This window comes from Citrus sinensis, chromosome 5 (genome assembly GCF_022201045.2).
Source record: "Citrus sinensis cultivar Valencia sweet orange chromosome 5, DVS_A1.0, whole genome shotgun sequence".
In the NCBI taxonomy this organism is placed as follows: Eukaryota; Viridiplantae; Streptophyta; class Magnoliopsida; order Sapindales; family Rutaceae; genus Citrus; species Citrus sinensis.
Genome location: NC_068560.1, coordinates 27,424,433 through 27,446,607, shown reverse-complemented (window position 1 = coordinate 27,446,607; position 22,175 = coordinate 27,424,433). Strand labels below are relative to the sequence as shown.

The 22,175-nt window shown below is 32.8% G+C and overlaps 3 protein-coding genes across 7 annotated transcripts; 2 read left to right on the top strand and 1 right to left on the bottom strand.

Annotated features, from left to right (window-relative positions):
* The first annotated feature begins 1,737 nt into the window (after nucleotides 1–1,737).
* LOC102619804 (uncharacterized) lies at nucleotides 1,738–7,549 on the top strand. Its single transcript, XM_052441745.1, has 16 exons — nucleotides 1,738–1,890; nucleotides 2,051–2,135; nucleotides 2,460–2,595; nucleotides 2,663–2,723; nucleotides 2,868–3,401; nucleotides 3,653–3,859; nucleotides 3,951–4,088; nucleotides 4,192–4,698; nucleotides 4,800–4,984; nucleotides 5,102–5,186; nucleotides 5,324–5,416; nucleotides 5,536–5,631; nucleotides 5,772–5,906; nucleotides 6,007–6,192; nucleotides 6,723–6,959; nucleotides 7,115–7,549. Exons 3-15 carry the CDS (start codon nucleotides 2,468–2,470, stop codon nucleotides 6,948–6,950), a joined length of 2,583 nt encoding a protein of 860 aa, XP_052297705.1. The 5' UTR covers nucleotides 1,738–1,890; nucleotides 2,051–2,135; nucleotides 2,460–2,467; the 3' UTR covers nucleotides 6,951–6,959; nucleotides 7,115–7,549.
* A 3,578-nt stretch (nucleotides 7,550–11,127) lies between these two features.
* Nucleotides 11,128–17,579, top strand: LOC127902512 (uncharacterized). 5 transcript variants are annotated; one of them, XM_052441748.1, is made up of 15 exons: nucleotides 11,128–11,307; nucleotides 12,534–12,779; nucleotides 12,897–12,954; nucleotides 13,064–13,594; nucleotides 13,713–13,922; nucleotides 14,048–14,188; nucleotides 14,494–15,003; nucleotides 15,104–15,339; nucleotides 15,509–15,593; nucleotides 15,698–15,790; nucleotides 15,957–16,055; nucleotides 16,146–16,283; nucleotides 16,392–16,577; nucleotides 16,705–16,955; nucleotides 17,329–17,579. In XM_052441748.1, the coding sequence occupies exons 2-13, from the start codon at nucleotides 12,658–12,660 to the stop codon at nucleotides 16,422–16,424; spliced, it is 2,256 nt and encodes a 751-aa protein (XP_052297708.1). In that variant the 5' UTR covers nucleotides 11,128–11,307; nucleotides 12,534–12,657; the 3' UTR covers nucleotides 16,425–16,577; nucleotides 16,705–16,955; nucleotides 17,329–17,579. The 5 variants fall into 5 exon arrangements, with proteins under 5 accessions (XP_052297708.1, XP_052297711.1, XP_052297710.1 ...); XM_052441751.1 differs by having other exon boundaries at nucleotides 12,522–12,779; nucleotides 15,957–16,047; XM_052441750.1 differs by having other exon boundaries at nucleotides 12,522–12,779; nucleotides 16,757–16,955.
* A 144-nt stretch (nucleotides 17,580–17,723) lies between these two features.
* LOC107176979 (protein FAR1-RELATED SEQUENCE 5-like) lies at nucleotides 17,724–20,956 on the bottom strand. The gene is made up of 3 exons (XM_052441306.1): nucleotides 18,545–20,956; nucleotides 18,390–18,460; nucleotides 17,724–18,271 (listed from the first exon to the last, which is right to left on the bottom strand). Exons 1-3 carry the CDS (start codon nucleotides 20,954–20,956, stop codon nucleotides 18,268–18,270), a joined length of 2,487 nt encoding a protein of 828 aa, XP_052297266.1. The 3' UTR covers nucleotides 17,724–18,267.
* Between the last annotated feature and the right edge of the window lie 1,219 nt (nucleotides 20,957–22,175).

The following is a 22,175-nucleotide window of genomic DNA, read 5'->3' as shown; positions in this document are numbered from 1 at the left end:
CCAGAAGCAAGGCCTTTCCTTCATCATCCAGCCCCTCATCAATGGTTTCAAGAGTGTCACAAACTTGATTGAATTCATTGATATGATTATCAAGAGAGGACCCCTCAACCATTTTCAAAGTGAACATCCTCCTTTTGATATACAATCTATTAGCCAGATACTGTCATATAAATCTTTTCGAGTTTGGCCCATAGATCAACAACTGTCTTCTCCTTGGCAACCTCCCTTATCACTGAGTCACCAAGGCTCAATATAATGGTGCTTCTAGCCTTATTGTCTATCTCGGTAGCCACTCCAGGTGTCTTTGAGGATGATACTTCTTTCCCTTCCTTCTTGGTGACAGGTTCAATTGCATCTCCTAATCCATGTGTTATCAGTAAAGCTTCCATCTTGACCTTCCACATGTTAAAATAATTTTTGCCAGTAAACTTCTCCAGATCGATCTTGGTTGAAGCCATACTCGTATTTGGTTTGAAGACCAAGCTCTGATACCACTTGTTGGGGGAATTTAACATAAGATTTTTACGTATCCAACCCAAAAGACAAGCCTTTTAGTTCGAGTGACCTACCACCTTATAAACTCAAGCATCTCCCCTTTACTAGCCAATGTGGGACACAACTCAACAGTAAACATACAAAAATATTTTATATATTGTTACATAATAATATTGGAATCTTAAGGTACGTTTGGTATTGTTTTGGTTTTGGTGTTTTTTGTTTTTTAATAATGAAGCAATCTAAAATTTGTTTGGATAACTTGTTTTTAAATAGTATTTAATTCTAATAGAGAATGATTTGTTCTAATTTTTCAACAGAAGAAAAGTGGAGAATAGAAAAATTATTTGTTATTTTATTATTTAGTTTTCTACTTTCTCATAATTCTAACATAAACAATCAATTAAGGAACTATATTTTAAAATGATGGTGCTAGACCGCACGTACCAGGCCGCGGCCTTTTCCAAGTTAAAGCCTTATCATTGCCATGCCTTTTCACTATTCATGTGCAGTGGCAGACAACGGTGGCCAATTAAGGGATGAAGACTACTACTCCACCGAGTAAATCTCGACACATGTGCTTTTTCTAATTTTTTTTTTTTATGGGTGCTTTTTCTAATTACTATTTTGCAAAAGCAATTAATGCTGAAGGAAATGAAGGAGCTAATAACGTGGTGAAAATGCTGTCGTATTCTTCAAATACTTATACTGCACGCAAAATTCCAATTTAGAAATATTTCATTTCAAAAGAAGTTATGCCTATTGTTATTATCTTTCTTTTCTTTTTTTATTTTTGTTTTTTTAACCAGTGTGGACTGGAAATATTGTTAGGTCCTCCGTCCGCGATTCACGCGGTATATGGACTTGACAAAGTTGTTGTATATATGGGCTTTGCTATGTTACAGTTATGTCTGAAACAGGGCTCCACCTGTAATACAACGCTGCACCACATACATCGTTATTGATTTTTTTATTTAAAAATTAATTGGCCGTTCGATCGCACTCAAAAGTAATCCAACGGATTATATTTTTTTTGGCTAATGTTGGCTACCGGAAGTATCAGTTGCGATTGATTGAGATGTGGTATAAATAAGATATTTTTTTACCCGTTCCCTTTTCATCTGTCTCTAAAGCTCAGGCAATTGGGCATTCAATTGGTATCCCCTTTTAATGAAAAAATTGAGGGTGTGGTCTGTGGTGAGACTGGAAGTTGGTCGGCTTTCTCTGAATCTCTTTCTCAAATACAAAATTACGGTTGACCGCCCAAGCACCAGCACTAAATAGTATAATTTCAACGAAGAATCAGCTCAATCAACGAAGGATCAGCCTCAATCAACGCCCAGAACAAAAATGTAGTTAAAGAAATTTTCACCTGCAACTTAAAGAAAACTAATGGTACGAATTTTCATATTATTGTTGTGTTATTTACTGTGTTTTAAATCTATGGATATCTTTAGAATCGTGATTAAATTCTCTTTCTATATGGTAATTTTTTAATTAGTTTGAAAGTTTTCCCTATTGTCTTATGTCTTTTTGAAGTCTGCATTTTAAATAGATCAATTTATTCTCACAAAGAAACAATCTCAACTAACGGGACTATGTAAGGAGATTTGTAATTCAAAGAAACCTACCCGTAACAGGTACGTCTTGACAAATTACCATATATCCTTTAGAATTGCGAGTTAAACAACTGGTATATTTTTTTAATATAGAAGAATTTATTAATTGAAGGGTATAATCTAATAACCTGTGTGGGGATATGCTGACCGAAGGGGGAAAGAATTAACATGTGTTTATATGATATTCATATGAAGAGAATGAAAAAGAAAAAGCTTAAAATGCAGAAATAAAGTATATTGTTTAAATAGGAAAGTAAAATTTGGTAAAAGAAATAGAATGAAATAAGTAATTTTTTTTTAAAATGTTATAGGTTTTAATGGATGGATTTACAATGTTTTACATAGGAAAACAGATGGACAATCAGCTACGCAAGCGTAAACGAGAATCAATAAACTTACAAAAGAGTAGTACTTGTCTTCCGAAAGTAAACAATGAAAATGCAGTTCCTAAATCTTCAACATATGGATTTGTCTCTCACTTGTAAGTAACTATATTCATTTATTATCCGACACGCATACTAGATAACTACTAATTCAATGTCATGCAGTTGCAGCGATGAAGAAGAGCTTTCGAGAAGTCATAATTTTAATTTGTCTACCACTATTGGGGTCAGTATATGTATAAATATTTTTTTAAATTAGTATGTTCATTAGTGGCAAGTCACAAATTAGTATTTTTTTTAAAATTAGTATGAGAAGAGCTTTTGAGAAGTCATATTTAAATTTTTTTAATCTTTATTACTTTTGTGACAGTTGAGGAAACACACTTGGAAAACCAACAGAGAACTTTCAGCAGAACATAAGGCAAGTCACAAAAAGCAATATGAAAGGATTGGATGTGCAGATGCATATTCGGATAACAATGAATCAAAAACTATTAAGGCAGATAAGTTCACCTTGGAAACTAGGTGTGCGCCTGACCGATTTTGTTCTCTTGTTGGTAACTTATCGGAAGACAAGAAAAATGCAATAAGGGATATAGGATTTGGAAGCCTACTTGAAATCCAATGTGGTCGACTGAGGAGGCAATTATGTCGTTGGTTGGTGGATCAATTCAAACCTGAATGCAACATTATTGAACTTCATGGTCAAAATTTGAAACTGTGCCACAGAACATTTTCAGATGTCATGGGTGTAAAAGATGGAGGTATACCAATACAATTGGGTGGACCAAGTGAAAATATTGCTGAATTACGAGATATTTTTCAATCAACAGTCAAAGGGATCAACATCAAGACGCTTGAGGATATTATAAAGCAAGAAGATAAAACCAGCTGGATTTTCAAGGTTTGTAATAAAGTTGATTTTGGCACATTTATGCATACACCCATTATTATATTAAATCATGAATATATGTTATATTTCTTTCATATTATATTATATTCTGATACCATTTGTATTTTTTCTATAATATTTGCATGCATAATTGTATAAAACATTTGAAGTTACTATGAAATATGAGCACATATCAGCCATTTATCAAACTCATTCATGTTTGTTATTGTTCATTTTACAAATAGTAGTTTTGATATGAGCAGGTTGCGTTTACTTTGTTTGCACTAGCCACGTTGTTATGCCCAACAAGTGGTTATATATCGCATTTGTTCTTGCATCCGTGCAACGATGTTCTCAATGTTAAATCACTTAATTGGGCTTCATTTTGTTATAAATGGCTGGCAAAATCCATTGGCAAATATAAGAATTGTGAAACTACATATGTCGGGGGATGTCTTCTTTTCCTACAGGTAAGATGATTTTCATAATTGAATTTTAGCATTTTTCTGGCCATGGATGGCTGTTTATACAGATTTTCTTAACTATAATCTGTTTATACAGATTTTTTACCTCCACAATGTTGCATACAACTGCATTCAGCCTGATGGGACCAAAACTCCTGTGACATTCTGGAAAGAATCAATGGTGAAAAGGTTCATGAAATGGTTGAAATCTCAGGGAGGGATTGGAAGTAATAAGGTAAATTTTATTGTAGAGTGCTTATCATTATAATTACCATAATAATGAGTGAGAAATGGTATTATCCTTATTTTTTTGATATCATTTCTGCTCAATTAAACAGATTCAGATGCGTACCACTGATACCGGTGAAGCTTCTCGATCAAAAGCTGTTAGACATCTCAATTTTGAAGAAATAATTCAGAAACAAATACTTTCAATCAGGGTACTGACATTTAAGGTTGATTATCTATCTGATGCGATATCTGACCAAACTAAAATGCTAAAAGAATTGCTACATCAAAGACAAATTATGGACCGAGTTGCCCCTCATGTCCATCATCCTAGCACAGATAACATTAAAACTCCTTCCCACGAGTTTGTGTCTGCTCAAGAAAATAATATTGGGGCTGAGTTTATTGAAATCTCATCAAATGAAAGTTCAGCCCGAGGTTATGATAAGATAAACTCTCCTTATGATGGCTCCAGCTTAAACACAAAGGAACAACAACTATATCAAATATTGAGGACATTAGAAATGGCTCTGGATTGTGAAAAGACAGATGCACTACCCTCAAAGAAAATGGAAATGTCCAAGGGAAAACAAGAACTGATTCTTAAGGATTCTAAGGTATTAAAGTGTCTTTGTTACTGTTGTTTATATATTTATCATAATTGTATGTTGTGACATTACCTGAGAATATGTGAATTTTAATTTTTTTTCTTTTGTAGGAGGGTCTTGTGATGATACAATCAACTGCACAGGGAATGCATATTCAAACTTCTAAAGAAAAGAATGTCAATCTCAAGTCTACCCAACCCCGATTTTTGGCTGGTCCATTTTCAGTTCCCACTCCATTTACCGAGGATGAAAAAAAGCTTATTCTTTACCTTTTTGACGACAAGTTGGCTGAAATGTATGGTCTAGTAATAATGAAATGTTTTTGTAAATGGCTAGATTGTTTCGAATATAGATATAAATCTCTTAATCTTGCTTTTATTCATTGTAATAATGTTGTTTTTTCATGGTAAAGGGATGTTGTCGTCCGTACAGAATACAGCAGCATAACACGGAGCAGTATGCGTTCCCTCCTGCCGAGAGCATGGATTGATGGTGATGTAATACTCTATGCCTACTATGTATAATATTTAGGATTCATTCAAAACTAATGATGCCATTATTTTCAATTAGTATATATGTGCATATCTCTTAACTAATGTTCCACTTTGGTCGCAACTGTTAAAAAAAATTTCAGATTATTACTATGTACGCAGAGTACAAGACTATCGAAGAGGCCCAAAAGGATATCACCTCTCCTCGATGTTGGTTCTTGCCGTCATATTATTCCGTAAGATAACCAGAAATTAAATATTTTTAATTCAATCATTAGTCTTTAAATGAGATCATGCAGATTGTCAACTAACAAAATGTTTTTATTCTTTTAATTTTTGCCTCTTAAATTTAAAGCAAGTTGTATTGGGTGACTCGGGTGATCTAAACCCCTATCGTCGAGCTTCTAGGTTCCAAGAGCGCTACATGCCCCAGTTGGAAACCTGTGAAAAGGTTTAGCGCATAACATGAATTTTTTTAATGAACTTTTTGTAGTTTGTATTTTTACATAGTTCTTTGGTATCTTTTTCATTTTACTAACCTGATAACAAAACATTTTGCCATTAATTGTATTTACTCTCCCACAACTGCAGATTTATGTGCCCATACATTGTGAAGCTCATTGGTACATGCTTGTTATTGACATTCTTCGTCAAACTGCTGATATTTGGGATTCATTGGAATCTCTCAGTCAAAGGGAAAAAATGATTAATCAGTCATTGACAATTGTATGTTCTTAGGAGGATTGACTACATTTGTGCGTTAGTAGGAATTTGATTAAATAACATTCTAAATTTTGTTAACACTTATTCTGGTTGATGTTGGCAGCTCGCCTCACTGGATTTTTTGCTACTTGGAGAGGCTCGACTTCGTTTTGGTTCAAATTTCAATTTTCTGCATTTTCAACTTGGTCGTCAAACTGGTCTGCCACAACAGCCAAATGATTTTGATTGTGGATACTATACCTTGAAATATATGGACAATCCCTCTATTGTTGCTGACCAGTCTTATCAGGTATATGCTTTTTTTTTTTTTCAATCTTGAACATTGATGATTCTGATATTTAGTTCATGATCAATGCTTTCTTCAGACCATTTATCAGTCATTATGTTTAATGATTCTGTATTTAGATTAATAACAATGATAACAGAGGAGTACTGCAAAGAAGTAAGAAATATTAAGAGTACTTTTAAGGCATAACTAGGAGTACTCGGTAATTTTTTTTCCTTTTAAGGATGTATTAAACAAGCAGTTTTTAGAAGATATCTAGTTTTGAAAGCAATAAGACATACTTTTTAGCAAGTAAACAAGCACCTAAAAATGTGAATTGTTAAAAATCTGCATATGTAAAAGGCTAAGTATTTATATTTAAGAAGTATTATTATATGTTGCAAGTCAACTACCTTTTGTGAAAAAATAAGCTTGCTGCTAGTAATTAGGTAACAACCACTGGAGTCGTGAACTATGTGGACTTTGTTATTTTTATATAAATTCATCTTGTGAGCATATAGAAATTGTTGTAATTAGTGTTTCTTTTTTGTTAGCACGATTCGGATTATGCTCGCATCCTGTTGGCACTCTATCTAGCACAATCTCCACTTAATCATATTAGGCATAAACTCATGCAAGATGCTTCCAATGGATATGGAAAGTGTAGTGCTGCTGACTCGCAAAGGGCCCCTTGTAAACAACCTTCAGAATTAAGAAAAGCTGCCAGAAATATTAATCTTAACCAGACACCGTCCGAGGCTTTATTAAAAACATTACTATGATCTCTAAAGGTATGTTAAGTCGCTTGTCATTCCCATTTTTGATCTTATGTCCTATGCTTATCAATTGTTATTAAGTTGTTTTTTCTATTTCTTTTAGTGAGTTATGATGTTTTTGGTAGACCAATTAAACTTGTTATTAATCATCTGCTTGTGTTTTGAACTAGGTGTCACTACACTTGGAATGGCAGCTTTTATATTTTGGTATTCGAAACCATTTTGTTTTTGAATATTTTTGTAACACCTTTTTTGTATAGCATATACTAATCATTTTTTGGTTAGGTAGTCCAGTAACTGTTTATTAGAACCTTTGTCAGTTCATTCACCTAAAGAAGCAGTCAAGCAGATGAGCCATGTGTGGCTTTAGAAGATGGTGTTGTAGATGGATTTCGTGCTGATGGATGCCCTCTTATTTTTTTGTGTCGGAGGGTAGTGTATTTAGGTTGCATATTCTGACCATTTGTTATTAGGCACTATCGGTCAGAGATGGCTAATTGTAGAAACTTGATATGTATTTAGGGCTATATCTCTGTTAATTCTTCTCTATTATAACTGTCTTAAAATTCCAGTAAAATTACTTATTGAATTTTTTGTAGCTTAAATTTGGTTTTGTTTTGTTTCAGATTTTGATGAATTATGATGTTGAAGGGTTTCGACTCTTTTGTAATCTACTTTGCTTTGACTAATGATGTTCAATCCTACAGATATTATATCTTTGTAGATTCAATTTTCCGTTGTTAAATTAAAGTGATCTTTTATTTTTCCTTTGTGGCTTGCATGCATGCATGAGTGTCGAAAAGGTCACTGGAGTGTTATTTTTTGGTTGTTGGGCACTTGAAAAAAAAAATTGATCTAGAATGTCTGGATGTTGAGCACTCAGACCCAAAAAAAAAAAAAGAATATTCCTTGCATGGTGAAATTAATTTGAACTACTACTTCCATTTTGAACAAAAGCTCAAACAAAAATAAAAATAAAAACCACTGCCTTTATTTTAGATTTGGCAGTATGATATATTGTACTGGAAATATAATGTCAATGAAATTCAAAATTTCTAATTTTTCACTGACAGGTACAAATTGATATTTTTATTTCCCGCCTCCATTTTTGATATTTTTGATAAGTATTACTTGTTAAAATTAGCAATTATAAATGTGGCTTGTAATGTCCACGGGTGCACATATACATGAGATTAGCAATCGTCAAAATTTTATATATATGGTTATTGTATAAGATTATTGTAAAAATACAATTGATTAAAATATAATTTTTAAAATTACATTTAAAAGAAATCAACTCTGAAATATAAATATAGAGTTTCAAACCTTAACCAATTTACGAAAAGGTGGGAAGGATATAGTTTTCCATCCAACTCTTACCTAACCGAAAAGCAATTATATTCTTGATGGTATCAAATTTTGTAATTACTCATAAAATATTGTTGTTTTCAATATCATTTAGAAACATAACTAATATTTATAGTACAATTTAATCAAGTGTTTGTAAATTCTTTTATTATTTAAAAGAGATTATGAATTTAACATTTCTTGTCGTTGTGCTTAAAATTTGAGTTTTATATTTACCTACAACTGCTATTTTGGAGCACATTTTTGGAGAATTCACAAGGATTGTCTATTAAAATACGAAAAATTAAAGCAAACCTACGTATGAATTTAATTCTAACCTAATTTATTAGTTGTTATAAGTTTAGTACAGTTGCAATTCATCCCGTGAAATTGTTGAGTAATTAATGTTATGACTCGTGGAGTAGACATTTGGACATTTCTAAAATTTCCTTATAAAATCCTTTTTTCATTGAGATTAATTGAATGGGTTTTGATCACATGTGCGAGGTCACTCTCCTTACGGAGGGTAGTGACCCATATTGCGATCTCGTATCAAGCGAACAAGTTCTTGTAATCGAATTTTTAGGGCTCACTTGAGATTGTTTTTAGGAGATTTAAAAGTGATTTTGAAAATCTAAAAATTAATTTTCGTATTTGGTAAATTTTTATAAAAATCATTTTTGGCAAAATTACTCAATTTTATAGTAGATTTTCAAATTTTAATTTTGAGAATCACTTTTACATTTAATATGATTTTGTATATATCATCATATAGCATCCAATGGATGGATGTAACTGTGGTATGGTACCACAGTTGCACCATAGTTTTACCCCATATATATATTATAAACTTTCAAATTTTTGGTTGATTATTAGGAAATAAAATCATTAACTTTAAAGAGATTATTGTTATTATTATTATCAATTATATTGAGACAGCACAATAAAAAATAAAAATACTAATACCATAAAATATTTATTTTAGTTATCAAATAATTATATATACATATTGAGATATATTATATGTGTGTGTGTGTGTTTATAAATATTGAAATAAATTTCATTCAATATTATGTCTAATTTAGTCATTTACATTTTTACAATAGATTAACAGTACGATTTACCAAATATATACAACCGCTTTTAAAACTAACAGTACTTTTAAAAATAAATTATACCAAATGTTTCACTGATTCTTTCATATGTAATTGTTTCTGTTACACAGTTACCAACGATTATTTTACAAGTTATAGTATTACCAAACTAGCCCTTAATCCAACATTGAGCTCATTTCTAAATAATTATATAGTGTGGATTGTCTTAAAAGGTTAAAGCTACTTAACAGTAATCTATTAAATTTTCACTAATTTAAGTTTTAATATATTTAATAGGGTGTGACATTTTAATATATAGAGATTTAAGAGTAATTTTTATTTTTATGATCAGTTAAAATAGGAAACCTAAAAATAACATAGAAAATTATTTATATCGGTATTTATAATCCCTAGGTCACACGTAACATTTTATTATTTTATGACATCTCATCATCACAGAGAGTGCAGAGAAAAATTTAGAGGATTCTCTAACAAAATGTGCGAATTTGAAAAGCAAATCATATAACTTTAGGGAGTAATTGGATGTTGTTTAACCTGAATATTTGTTTGTTTCTTTCTGATAGAACATGAATATTGTTGAAAAACATAAATATTTCCGAAATTTAGGTGATGATTTTCAGTAGATAATAATTTTCCAACATTTGTGTGTTATAGCTCTCTCAATGAGAACTGGTCTCATCGGCCATTGTTCTACGCAATATTGCCCATGTCATTAGATCTCTAAGTAAATACCAAAGACAAATTAATTTATAGCATAGAATAAAATTACAATTACACCAAATAGTTTTTTCAATTTAACAAACTTATTACAGCCATCCCATTTCATAATTCATATTTGTATTTTAAATTTTAGTTGAAAAATATTTTATCACTATATGGCAAATACGAGGTACGAGTTGTAAAGATAGATACTCAATAATAAGAAGAAAATACTTTTATATTTTGGCTTTATACTTCTTTTAAAAATAAAAGTTAAAAGAAGTACTAGTCTGAAAGCAAAAATAAAAACTAAGAGAAATACTATTCTTAGGTACAAGTTTTATCATTTATGGCTAGATAATTTATTAATTTACGTGTTTGTCCTTTTAAACTTGAGAAATTTTGATAATTTAAAATTTTTAAGGAATGGTATAAGGATTTTATCACTATTACAAAATTTTTTAACAGTACAGACGTTACACAATCAATTGTCGCTACAACCAACTATAATTCAAAGTCAGATTAACTCAATAATAGAATATGAAAAAAAAAAAAAACACACAACTGTATCAATTGTCACTTCAAATAATTACCTTCCACCAAAATGGTTAAACATTTAGCGGCAAAACTACCGCCAAAATGAAGTTTTTATTTATCAATACTGATTTTTCTTAATTTTTCCATCTTTTCCCATTTTTTTCACTTCCAACAATTCAAAATGGCGATGTATTGCAGTAGTGGACAATTTTTTTTTTGTTATAATAACTGGACCAGTAGACTTGATTAAAAGGGAAGTATGTATTTTTCTTTTTTATAAAAAGCATTATCAATAGTGAATTTTTTTAATTTCTTCTTTCTATTTTTTTAATCCACTTTCAACAATTTAAAATGGCAATGTAATGGGCTAGTGGACTTTTTTCCTTTTTCCATTTTTGTTTCTTAAGAACTGGATTCGTGGACTTGCATAAAGGGAAAGTACTTAATTTTCTTTAAACCAAAAGACATTATCACCCTCAATGCTCGCCTCGTCCGCTTCCTAGTTATTACTGTTAAGTTCAAGTACTTAAAATTTTCCCTCCTCGGGATCAACAGCTGCAGACTTTCTCCCAAAAATTTCATAATGCAACATCTATATTCTCCCTCATTCTTCACAAGTTGCCAGCATCTACTTAAGCCTTCTGTTCTTCGCTAGATAAACAAAGGTTAGGGTTTGCTCTATTTCTTTCAATGGCTTTCATTCTCTTTTCCAAATTTATCTCACTTTATTGTTTGAATTTGGGCTAGGGTTTTATTTTTTTTTTTATTCGTGGTTTGATTAAAATTTTGTTTTTCTGATTTGATGGAAAACATGATTTTTTGCATGTCTATTTAAGCTTGCGACGGCTTAAGGATTAATTCTGTGGCAGGTTTTTAAAATTAGATAATTATGTTTCATGTCTCGTTTTTCCTCCCCCGAACTTCTTCATTTTTTGGATTGGTGTTTTGATTCTTGAATATTTGTCTGTTCTGCATCTTCTTTGTTTTCGGCTAGCTTCAAACTGCTTTTATTTTAGTTCTGGTGAGAATGTCTATTTTTATTTGAAATTATTTACTTTCTTGGTGCTTTTTGTGTGCGTGTATTTTCCCCTATACTAGTTACGTTTTGCTTAATGCCTTGTGCCTCATATATGAAGCTGAGTCCAAGTTGCAGCTCAATTGGCAAAATCCGATTGTTTGATTTAGTTTCTATTTGCTTGATTATTTATTGGATTTTGTTGGTGGTCCTAATTCATTCGATTATAGTTGTAACATGTAATTGATTGGGATGCTAGTTAAGTAAGTTTACAGATTGAAGAATTCTTGTTGAAGCATGGGGTTTTGAATAGAGACACATTCATGCATTCAACTTTTAACAATCAAGGTTGTGGAATAGTTGATTTCTTCATTTATAGAAAGAAAATCTAGAAAGCAAAATTTGATCTTTCTTCATGTATTGAAAGAATATCTAGAAAATTAAAATTACTTGCTGATCATTTTTGCATAATTTTATATTTCATTATTTCACCGTGGCCTGTTTGCTTAACAGCCAATTTTACATTTTAATGTTAAGTCAATTATTATTTTTTCCCTGAAATTTGTTCACATTTTAGAAATGAATTAACTTCATGAATTTTTATTTGCTAAACAAATCAACTTTAATTTGTTTATACTTAACACTAACGAATTTTTAACATCCATAATTTTCAGTAGACCTAATTGTAAGTTGTATAATACATTTTTTATGAGTGATGTTATTTGAAAAGCTCTATAATAAGTTGAATAAACCCTTATTTGTAGAAAACCCCATTACAAATATTTACAAATCATACCATGTCAAGAAAGCCCTTTATAATCCCATTGATAGCCCTGATTATTTATTTATTTTTTCTTCAATAAGTCCCCTTTGCAGAATACCATACAAACAACTTGCTCTTAATTTTTCAACACTACAACTTAGCTAAGAAGTTGAAGTGATGCAAAATCAGTTAAGGCATATATAATTTGGAAGCAGAAAGTTTTCTAGCTTGTTAAATATGGGAAGGGGAGACCGCAAGCAGAAGAGATGCTTAGATGATGTTTCCATTCAGCAAGATGGGAATATTGGTGTCACTACTGTGGGTTCTAGCAATCAATCATATGGCTTCATGTCATATTTGTAAGTACCTGTTGCTGTTTTGTTGTTCACTTGCACCATTGTACAATAAAACATTGTGTGTTGATGTTTTATTCTGTTAAAATCTAAACATATAATGGTTCTTTGTTTCACTCACAGTAAAGAGCAAGTGAAGCGATTGAAGGCCTCTGATGAAAACCTTATTGTCAGCCAAGAGGTAATTAAATTGCCATGTTTTTATGTTACGTGATTTGTATTATGATTTGTATGTTGGCATCTTAATTGACTGGAAAAAACTACTAACTAATGTTTATATTATTGGCCAGCTAAGAAAGAAGTTGGGTGATTCATACAAGAGCCTTCCACCAAACGAAAAGGCCAAGTATAGAAAGCCACTGAATGTATCCGACTATGATGCTCAAACTGATACTGATGCACAGTTGCAAACGAAGATGGATAAGCAGATACTTGACACTCGATGTGCGCCAGATCGATTTTCTGACCTTGTTCAAGCTTTCAATGTAGAAAAACAACGAGCAATACGTGAAATTGGATTTGGTAATCTTTTACATTTGCGAACTGGTAGGCTGAGGAGACAATTATGTGCATGGTTGGTTGAACAATTTGTACCTGACCAGCATGTGCTTGTTTTGAACAATCAACACATAAAATTGAATGCAAAGACGTTTTCTGATATAATGGGAGTGCACGATGGAGGTTTATCTGTGTCTCTGTCTGGTCAACCTGAAAATATTGCGACATTGAGAGAAACTTTCAAGTGCACGGGTCGGGGAATAGCCATCAAAACACTGGAAGATTTCATTAAGCAGTCAGATGGTTCCGGCAATGACTTCAAAGTAACATTAGTATTTGTTATAATGTCTATCATTTTAGTAGTTACTACCCACATGTGAGCATGTTTATTTGTTGACCTAATCTATTAAATCTCACTGAATATGTCATTATAAACTGCAGGTTGCATTTATGTTGTTTGCATTGGCCACTATATTATGCCCATCAAGTGCAACGCTCATATCGGCTTCATTCTTACATCCATTAGTTGACACTAATGCCATAAAAGAACACAATTGGGCTTCATTTTGTTACAGTAGACTTGTAATGGCCATCTCCAAGTTTAAGTCAAATGAATCTGCTCATTTAGGAGGTTGTTTGTTATTTCTTCAGGTTGGTCATTTATATTGTGTATTAGTGTTAGTTGATTACCATACATAGGATGACACATTATTAGTCTTCATATTAATGTGTGTGCATTTGATGCACTAATGCTGTGATTATGCCAATTTGTTTAGATATTCTACTTTCAAAATGTTGAAAACTATTACAACAACCAGTGGGGCTCTTCTCTACCTCCAGTATTAGCTTGGACCGACGAAGAGATAAAAAAAATCATGCGATGGCTGAAAAAACACGGTGGTGATAATTATGAAAAGGTAATGAGTATAATGACATTATATTACTTGGCATACTAAATTGTACTTTTTGTTTATATTCCTTAATTTTATCTGCTTGATAAGTGTTATTTTATAGTGATGCATTCGTGTAACAAATCAATTTCGATTGGGTATACTTTTGCATAGCACAGAAAATTTTAGTTTTTGCTTTCTTAGTGGACTGCTTCTTTACTTCCTTGCCATAATTCTTCATCTTTAATACATTTTTCAGTTTTTTATTAAAAAAAAGCGATATTCATATGAAATTTGAAATCACTAATAAGCTTACATGTCGATGATTATAGGTGCGCATGCGCACTTTTGAGGGTGTTGGATTGTCTGCTCAAGTACCTGTTGACATGGCAGAGCTGGTTGAGCGTATTACAGAGCAATCTGAATCTATACAGTTCTTGACAACTAGTTTCAATAGATTAAATAGTCTTGTTTTAGATTTAGTAACAGCAGTGAAGCAATCTTTTACTCAGAGTCAGAAAGCAGACTCTGAATCAAAACCAATCCATCATGCTCCAGTAAAAGAAAATATTGTACCACCACCGACAGTAAACCCTAAAACTAATGATGAGAATCCAACAATTGATGATTTTTTCAGAGATACTGTACATCCACCACTTGATGCTCACAATGATCTTGGCGACATGATATCTGAAGATAGAAACCCCATTGAAGTGGAGACTTTTTTGAATGATGATGTTGTCCTGTTGGCTGATGGTGCACCAAATGAGGCTAATGTTGAAACAAATATGGAAGCATTGAATAGTGATAAGTCTATGCATGCACCTACTGCAGATAATTTAGTTAAGTGATTCGTTATGGGTGTTTGACCGCTTTTATGTCAGTTTTTTTATACTTTGGTGCTTTCGTCATGAATAATCTCATAATGGATTCCTTTTGTAGGATAGTAACATCACCGGATATATGAAACAACCAGTGTTTTCTTTGACAAGTCGTAGTCCATACGAGTTTCGATCGCTGAAAAAGCCTAGTCGATTCCAACGCTCACCGTTTGATAGGGTCAGCAACAGGTCGGTTAGGCCTTGTTATTGGGCAGGTCCATATGTGGTAACATCGCCTATTACTGAATCTCAATTGCAAGTGGTTAACTATTTGTTTGATGACAGCCTTGATGAAAAGTAAGTACTGAATTATTAGTAAGTTATTTTAATTGTTTTTTCATTGTTATTAATTGGATTAGGTCATAATGTGTGCATAATGTTTGTTGTATGGACTAAAAAGGGTATTAGGCTAAATATTATACAATAGACTAATGGAGGCTCAATTATTTGTGATACATGTTGACAGTCAACTCCTTGTGAGTACGGAGTACAACGTTGTGAGTCGTACTGCCATGTCGTCATTGAAGCCGACCAAATGGATTCACAGCGATGTTAGTCTTGTTATTTATAAAACTTATTTATCATTTGAAAACCTATTAGTATATGGCAGTTTGCAATATGATGTTTTGGTTGTTAACTATATGCTTGATATCAGGTTATCAGCATGTATGCTGAGTATCGGACAATGGAAGAGCTGCGAAATAACCCAGTTGGACCACGGGTCTGGTTCTTGCCTGTTTACTTCTCAGTAAGTTATTTATTGTTAGCATTCATTGTTAGTATTGATCTAGTGTTTAAAACAAAATTAAATATAATTATATATCCCAAAAGATTTTAGTGGTTGTGAATTTCATAAAATGATAAATTATTAAAAAAAGCCAAGTTTGGTTTACCACTGCTGATGTCTTTTGTAGAACTCCATATTGCACTCAACATATGTCAACTTAGCTCCATTCCATAGGGGAAGTAGCTGGGCTAATCAGTTCATGCCAAACATGGAGACATGTGAGAAGGTTTGCAATATGGTGTTGATGGTTAAATTTTGTGTGGGCTTGAAAATGTTGTAGATTTTTTTTAAAAAATAATTTGAAAAAAAATTACAGATTTTCGTACCAATACATGACGGTTCATCGCATTGGTTTGTGCTCGTGATTAACATCCATTCTAGCTCTGCTCAGATATGGGATTCACAAGTTTCAAGCCGGCGTAAGCACAAGATTACACAAAGTTGTCTGGCAGTGGTAAGTGTTGTGAATTTGGAAACATTCTGTTCAGTTGTACATGTTCAAGCTCTAATAAACGATAAGCATTTATTTTGACTCCAATTAAATTGCCATGATTTTCTATAGCTCAAGGCGCTGGACCATGTGCTTGGGGAGTAAGGACAGAGGATATATGGTCCAAATTTCAAGTTTATCCAATTCCAGCTTGGTCAAAATTCTAAATTGCCACAGCAATCTAACGGCAATGATTGCGGTCTATATGTCATGAGGTATATGGACGAATCACCCGTTGTTGTGGACCACACCTACAAGGTAATCCATTAATGACATTTTTTGAAAAATATTTTATCTCATGATATGGCAAAGAAAAAGATAATTCGTGCCCTGAAGTCCATGTTGATGTATTGATAGTTAATCTTGTTATACATTTTATGAACAGCATGATTCGGATAAAGAGCGTCTCACAATAGCTCTATATTTGGCTTTATCAGAGATGAATCCTATTCGCAATATGATTATAGAGCTAGCTAGTGACTATTATTCTCGGAAGACGGCTGAAATGTCAAATAAGCCTCCTCCAACAGGGAATATTAAATCCAACAGAGATGCTACGAAATTAAAAATCAATAATCAAAAGAACAACTCAAAACCTAAACCAAAAGGTCATGGAAAAAGAAGGTAGTACACAGGGTAAGTGATATTTGTCTTCTATGTTATACAGGGAAAGTGTTATCTTTTATTTGAAGTATTTATTTATTTATTTTTGAAAATGAATTATCAATCTAAATTAATGTTATTATTTCATAGAAGAAAAATCATGTTATTATTTCTTTATAAATATTGTGTGGTATGGTATAATTAATTTACATTTGTACAAAAGCATACACGTGATCTAATAATGTGTGAATTGTAATTCAACATTAATCGTATGGTACAAAATAATGGGAAATGAATATTTATGCTTTTTTTCAATGCAAGTTTGTATAATGTCACCCATGTTCAGAACATTAGATTTTTATTATGTAATTTTATTTATTAATCATATTGCCATTATTCCTAACAGGTTACAAGCAGTGCGGTACTCGATCGTGGATTGTATTTTTTTGTTGATTTTTTGTTGTAAATGTTGGCTTTTGGAGTATTGTACAATTATGTACATATTTTGGGTAGATGCCAATTAGGTGGCAGATGCCAATTGGGTGGCAACAACATATCCTGTGAACTATTTTTTTGATGTGTGCTTGGGTAAAATGTTACCTTAGCACATGTAAATGTACATATTACATGGTTATAAATATATTTTTTGGAAGTTAATCTATGCAAAGATATACTTACTGAAGAAGTTATTTGCAATATTTGGTAACAAAGGAAGAAAGTATTGAAATTACGGAAAAAAATATAGAACCATTTTCTTATGCATTTAATCACGCATGGTAGTATTGCAAATTCAAAATAATCCAAAAGGTTGCATTGAATACATAAGGTTAAAAAAGCTAATCTAGTTTGTTGCAGGTGATAGATAAGCCTATAGTCTGAGCGACATGTTGGCAAAATTAGGCGATAAATAAGCCTATTATTTGAGGCACAATGCACGCCCAAATCTTTGGTTATAAGTGAAACCAAAGAAACTTATAGTTTCTGTGATTTTCTACTGAAAAGTGCTTGCAATATAGTTGTTTGCACAATTTTAATCTAAGAAAGCAAACACAAATTATAATTATTATATGTGACATTTTATCAAACATCTTGTGTGCATTATATGTTTGCACTATTTTTTTTAACATTGGCTTTTTCCAGATTCACCTTACAAACTCTAATATGCTTAATGGCTGAAAACAAACTTTACAACTTTACATAACCACCAACACAAACTCCCACAACTCCAACACAACACAATTACCTAGTTTAATAAACAAAAATATGTTAAAACGAGATAAGAAATCCTCGGTTAAAATCATATGCTCAGTTACATTGTTGCATTGTGTCCCAAGTCGTATTGAATTTAACTGCAAATATGATAACAAGAAAATAAATGTTAATATAACAAGAGATGTTGTTCTATAAAACGTATTAGCATATGGTAGAATTAAAAAATGAAAGTGGAATAAGGTAAATAAAAGTCACCTGACATTATAATGCCACCACTCATGCCACTGGGGTGATATGGTGCCACCTCTATTGTTTTGTGATAAGTCCTGTGAGGGAAAGGTAAAATCGTTAGAGCTTTGTCCATCACACCTATTCAAAACAGGCAATACAAAGCTTTCGTTATGGTCTACTTCTGTGCTGGCTGTGCCTATGGATATGTCATCACCCCATGTTGACATGTCTAAGGTTGCAGATGTTGTCGCAATCGTGGTATTGAATGTATTTTCAGAAACAAAGTCAGTACATAAACTTGCATTGTCAGTGTCACGATTAGCCTTCACTCTACCATATTGAATACAAGTTCGCTTTGTATGGCCAGGTTGCTGACAAGTACCACAAAGACGTTTTTTAACAGATGCCTTGGTTGTTTTGGTTGAACCCTTGGTCTTGATAATCAATGGATCCTTGATAATATCGACATGTCTACCTTTAGTAGAAGCTCTTGGAAAAGCATCAGTGTTTAATACATCCTGAGCTTGCAAGGTCAGCCCGTGAATAACTTGAATCGCATCATTGTAACTGTCAACCGTCTTGGCTGCAAAGTGGATCAAGTTTCGACAAGCAATGGTTAAAGATCCAATGCGGGCAGCCTCATTCATGCTTGGCTTACTTGAAAAATGTTGCAAATAAGACTGTGCAATTTTGGAATTTTTTGTCCAACGAGGCAAAATCATACACTTGGGTATCTCAGATAAGTTTTCTGCCTTCATAACAGTAAAAGAGTGACTGCATGGTATACCAAGTGACTGCATAAGATGACATGTGCACACAAGCTTGGAATCTGCTTCGTGAAAAACAACCCTCCAAGAGCGATCCTCCAACTTGAATTTTTTTATCACATATATTCGGCGACCAACATCTGACATACAATTAGATATGTATAACAATCCATCTTCGTGAAGTTCTTTAAGAACACGATTGAATACTGTGCGAGTATATATTGTTGCAGCTTGCTGCTCGTAATGCTTCTGCAAATGGGTGATCAAAACAGGCATTGTGTGGCATGAACGGTGGTCATCTTCAGCCTCCTTATAACGTAGTCGTGAAATCAAAAATTCCATTTGCATCACAAACTCAAATAACATAAGTTTGCCACCGACATATTGATTTATGTATGCATTCATACTCTCACACCGTTGATTACTTCGTAGCCCACCAAAATATTTGTGCCTCAAGAAGGTTTCAGCCCACATATGTCGATCAGCATACAATTTTTTTATCCACTCATTATTAGTCAGATGAAATTTTCCAATCATTTGATCCCACTTGAATTGAAACTCATCATCTACCATGTAATTCAACATAACATCTTTAAAGGCACTAGTGAAATTTGGGTCAGAAATATTTGCAGTGGCATTTCGCTTCAGATGCCAACAGCATAATCTATGAGATGCATCAGGAAACACTGTTCGGATGGCATTTCGCATTGCTCTATCTCCATCAGTGACAATGGACACAGGCATTTTACCATCCATTGCTGATAAAAAAGTGCGAAGAAGCCATATATATTTTTCTTCAGTCTCACTAGAAAGTAGAGCAAAGCCAAACACAGTACTTCTCATATGATGATTTAAACCAACAAACAACACAAGTGGTTTGTTATATGCATTTGTGCGATATGTAGAATCAAATGACAGAACATCACCAAAGTAATGAAAATCTGCTCGCATTCCAGAGTCACACCAAAATGTGTCGGATAACCTGCCTTCAGAATCAATAGTATACTGGTAATAGAATCCAGGGTCCATATCTTGTTTTCCACGCAAAAGCGAAATGAATGTTTCTGAGTCAGTTTGTAGCATTTGCTCTCGACGGCCCTCATATAAACGATTGGACAGATCATTTCTTGTGAACCCAACATTCTCATAGCCACCTGAACATTTAGCCATTAACTCATGGATACGAGATGGTTTCATACCAAAGAGGTACATAGTTGAAGCAGTAGCATAATCAACATCTGACACTTGACGGGTTGAGCGGAGAAATTGTACCTGAACGGCCGGAACCAATACATGTGTGTGGGTGTCAACCCATTCACAAGCAACCCAAACACCTTTGCGATGGTCAAAACGAATGCGAAAAGCAGCCCGACATAATTCCCGTGTTAAAGGTCTTGCTGTCTTTTTTCGATCAGGTATTTCGAGATACTTCTTCGACCTCTTACCTTCTTTAGAACAAACCCATCTTCTAACGGTCACCTGTCCTTGTACATTGGTTCTCATAATATTTTTACGAACACTGAAGCCAATACTTTTGGCATAGTCGAAGTAGAATGTTTCGGCTTCTTCTATAGATGAAAACACTCTGCCAATTACATCAGATTCAAATAACCTATCCCCAGAAGCATAAGAGGAAAAGGTACGATCGCTATTCGAAGGTTGGGTATTAGCCTCTGAATTGGGTAATAACGATTCAAATTGGTTTGAAGATGTTGAATTAAAAGTACATGCAGCCACTGACAACGAATCATCACTAATGGCACCGTCCAAGGAAGCGGCACCATTATTGTGTACAGAAACAGCTACAGCAGTATCTTGTCTCATAGCACAATGTCACTGTAGACTGTAGACACAGGAGGATGATCATAATTAATTATCTAAGCAAATAGTGTCAATTTAACAACAGTAACATAGTTTCGTGAAGAATCGTAATGTGAGACTAGTTAGATTTTATGTTACAAACAACTTACTTATAATAGACCTCCTCCCAGAACGTGTTGAATGGCATTATAGTGGAAAGAGACGCGAGCTTAGCTAGTGTAAATGCATGTTTTTTTTTGTGACTCTAGAAACAAAATTTGCCGAAGTGGGATCCATGTCGAAGGGTAAGGTCTTAAGTTACAGTAGGCAAGATTGACGATTCTAGGATGAGAAACTAAAAGAAAGCAAAAGCAAAGGAGTTATTAACAAGACTTGATAAAATAGTTAAGTAGTTTAACCCATAAATAGGAATAATTGGCCACGAATTAGATAAAATTAACACAAAGAAGGCATGTGATAGTTTAGTTTGAAATACGTACCCATAATCCCAGAATTCTGCAGTGAATATCGAAATATCAAACTTTACAACTAAGAAACCATAAGTAGAGAAAACAAACCAAACAATTGGAATTTATGGACCAAAAATCGATAAAGAAAATGGTAAAGATGCTTAGACGAATAAAATTTAAAGTCCTACATCAATGTTGAAATTCATTTTAAGAGGTTGGAATATTCAACCCATAAATTGTTGAGAAAATTGTTAAGTAGTTCCACCGATAATTAGGAATAATTTACCATGAACGAGATAAAACTAACATAAAGAAGGCATGTCATACTTTATTTTGAAATATGTACCCCTAATGTCAGAATTTCGTAATAAATATAGAAATATCAAACCAAAAATCGGAGAAACCATAAGTAGAGGAATTAAACCAAAAAATTGAAATTTATTAACAAGAAATTGATAAAGAAAATGTCAAAGTCGGTAAATATGAATAGAACTTAAAAGTTCCACACAAAAGTTGTAATTCAGTCGAAAGATTTAGAATATATAACCAATGAATTGTTGGGAGAAGAGATAAGTAACTTAACTCATAAATAGGAATAACTCACACAAATTGGGTAAAGATTAACATAAAAAAGGTTGTAATAATTTAACTTGAAATATGTACCCATAATGTTAGAATTCAGTAGAAAAAGTAGAAATATCTAACCAAAATGTGAGAAAAAAATAGTACAGGAGTGCAATGGATAAATTAGAATTTATTAACAAAAAATCGAT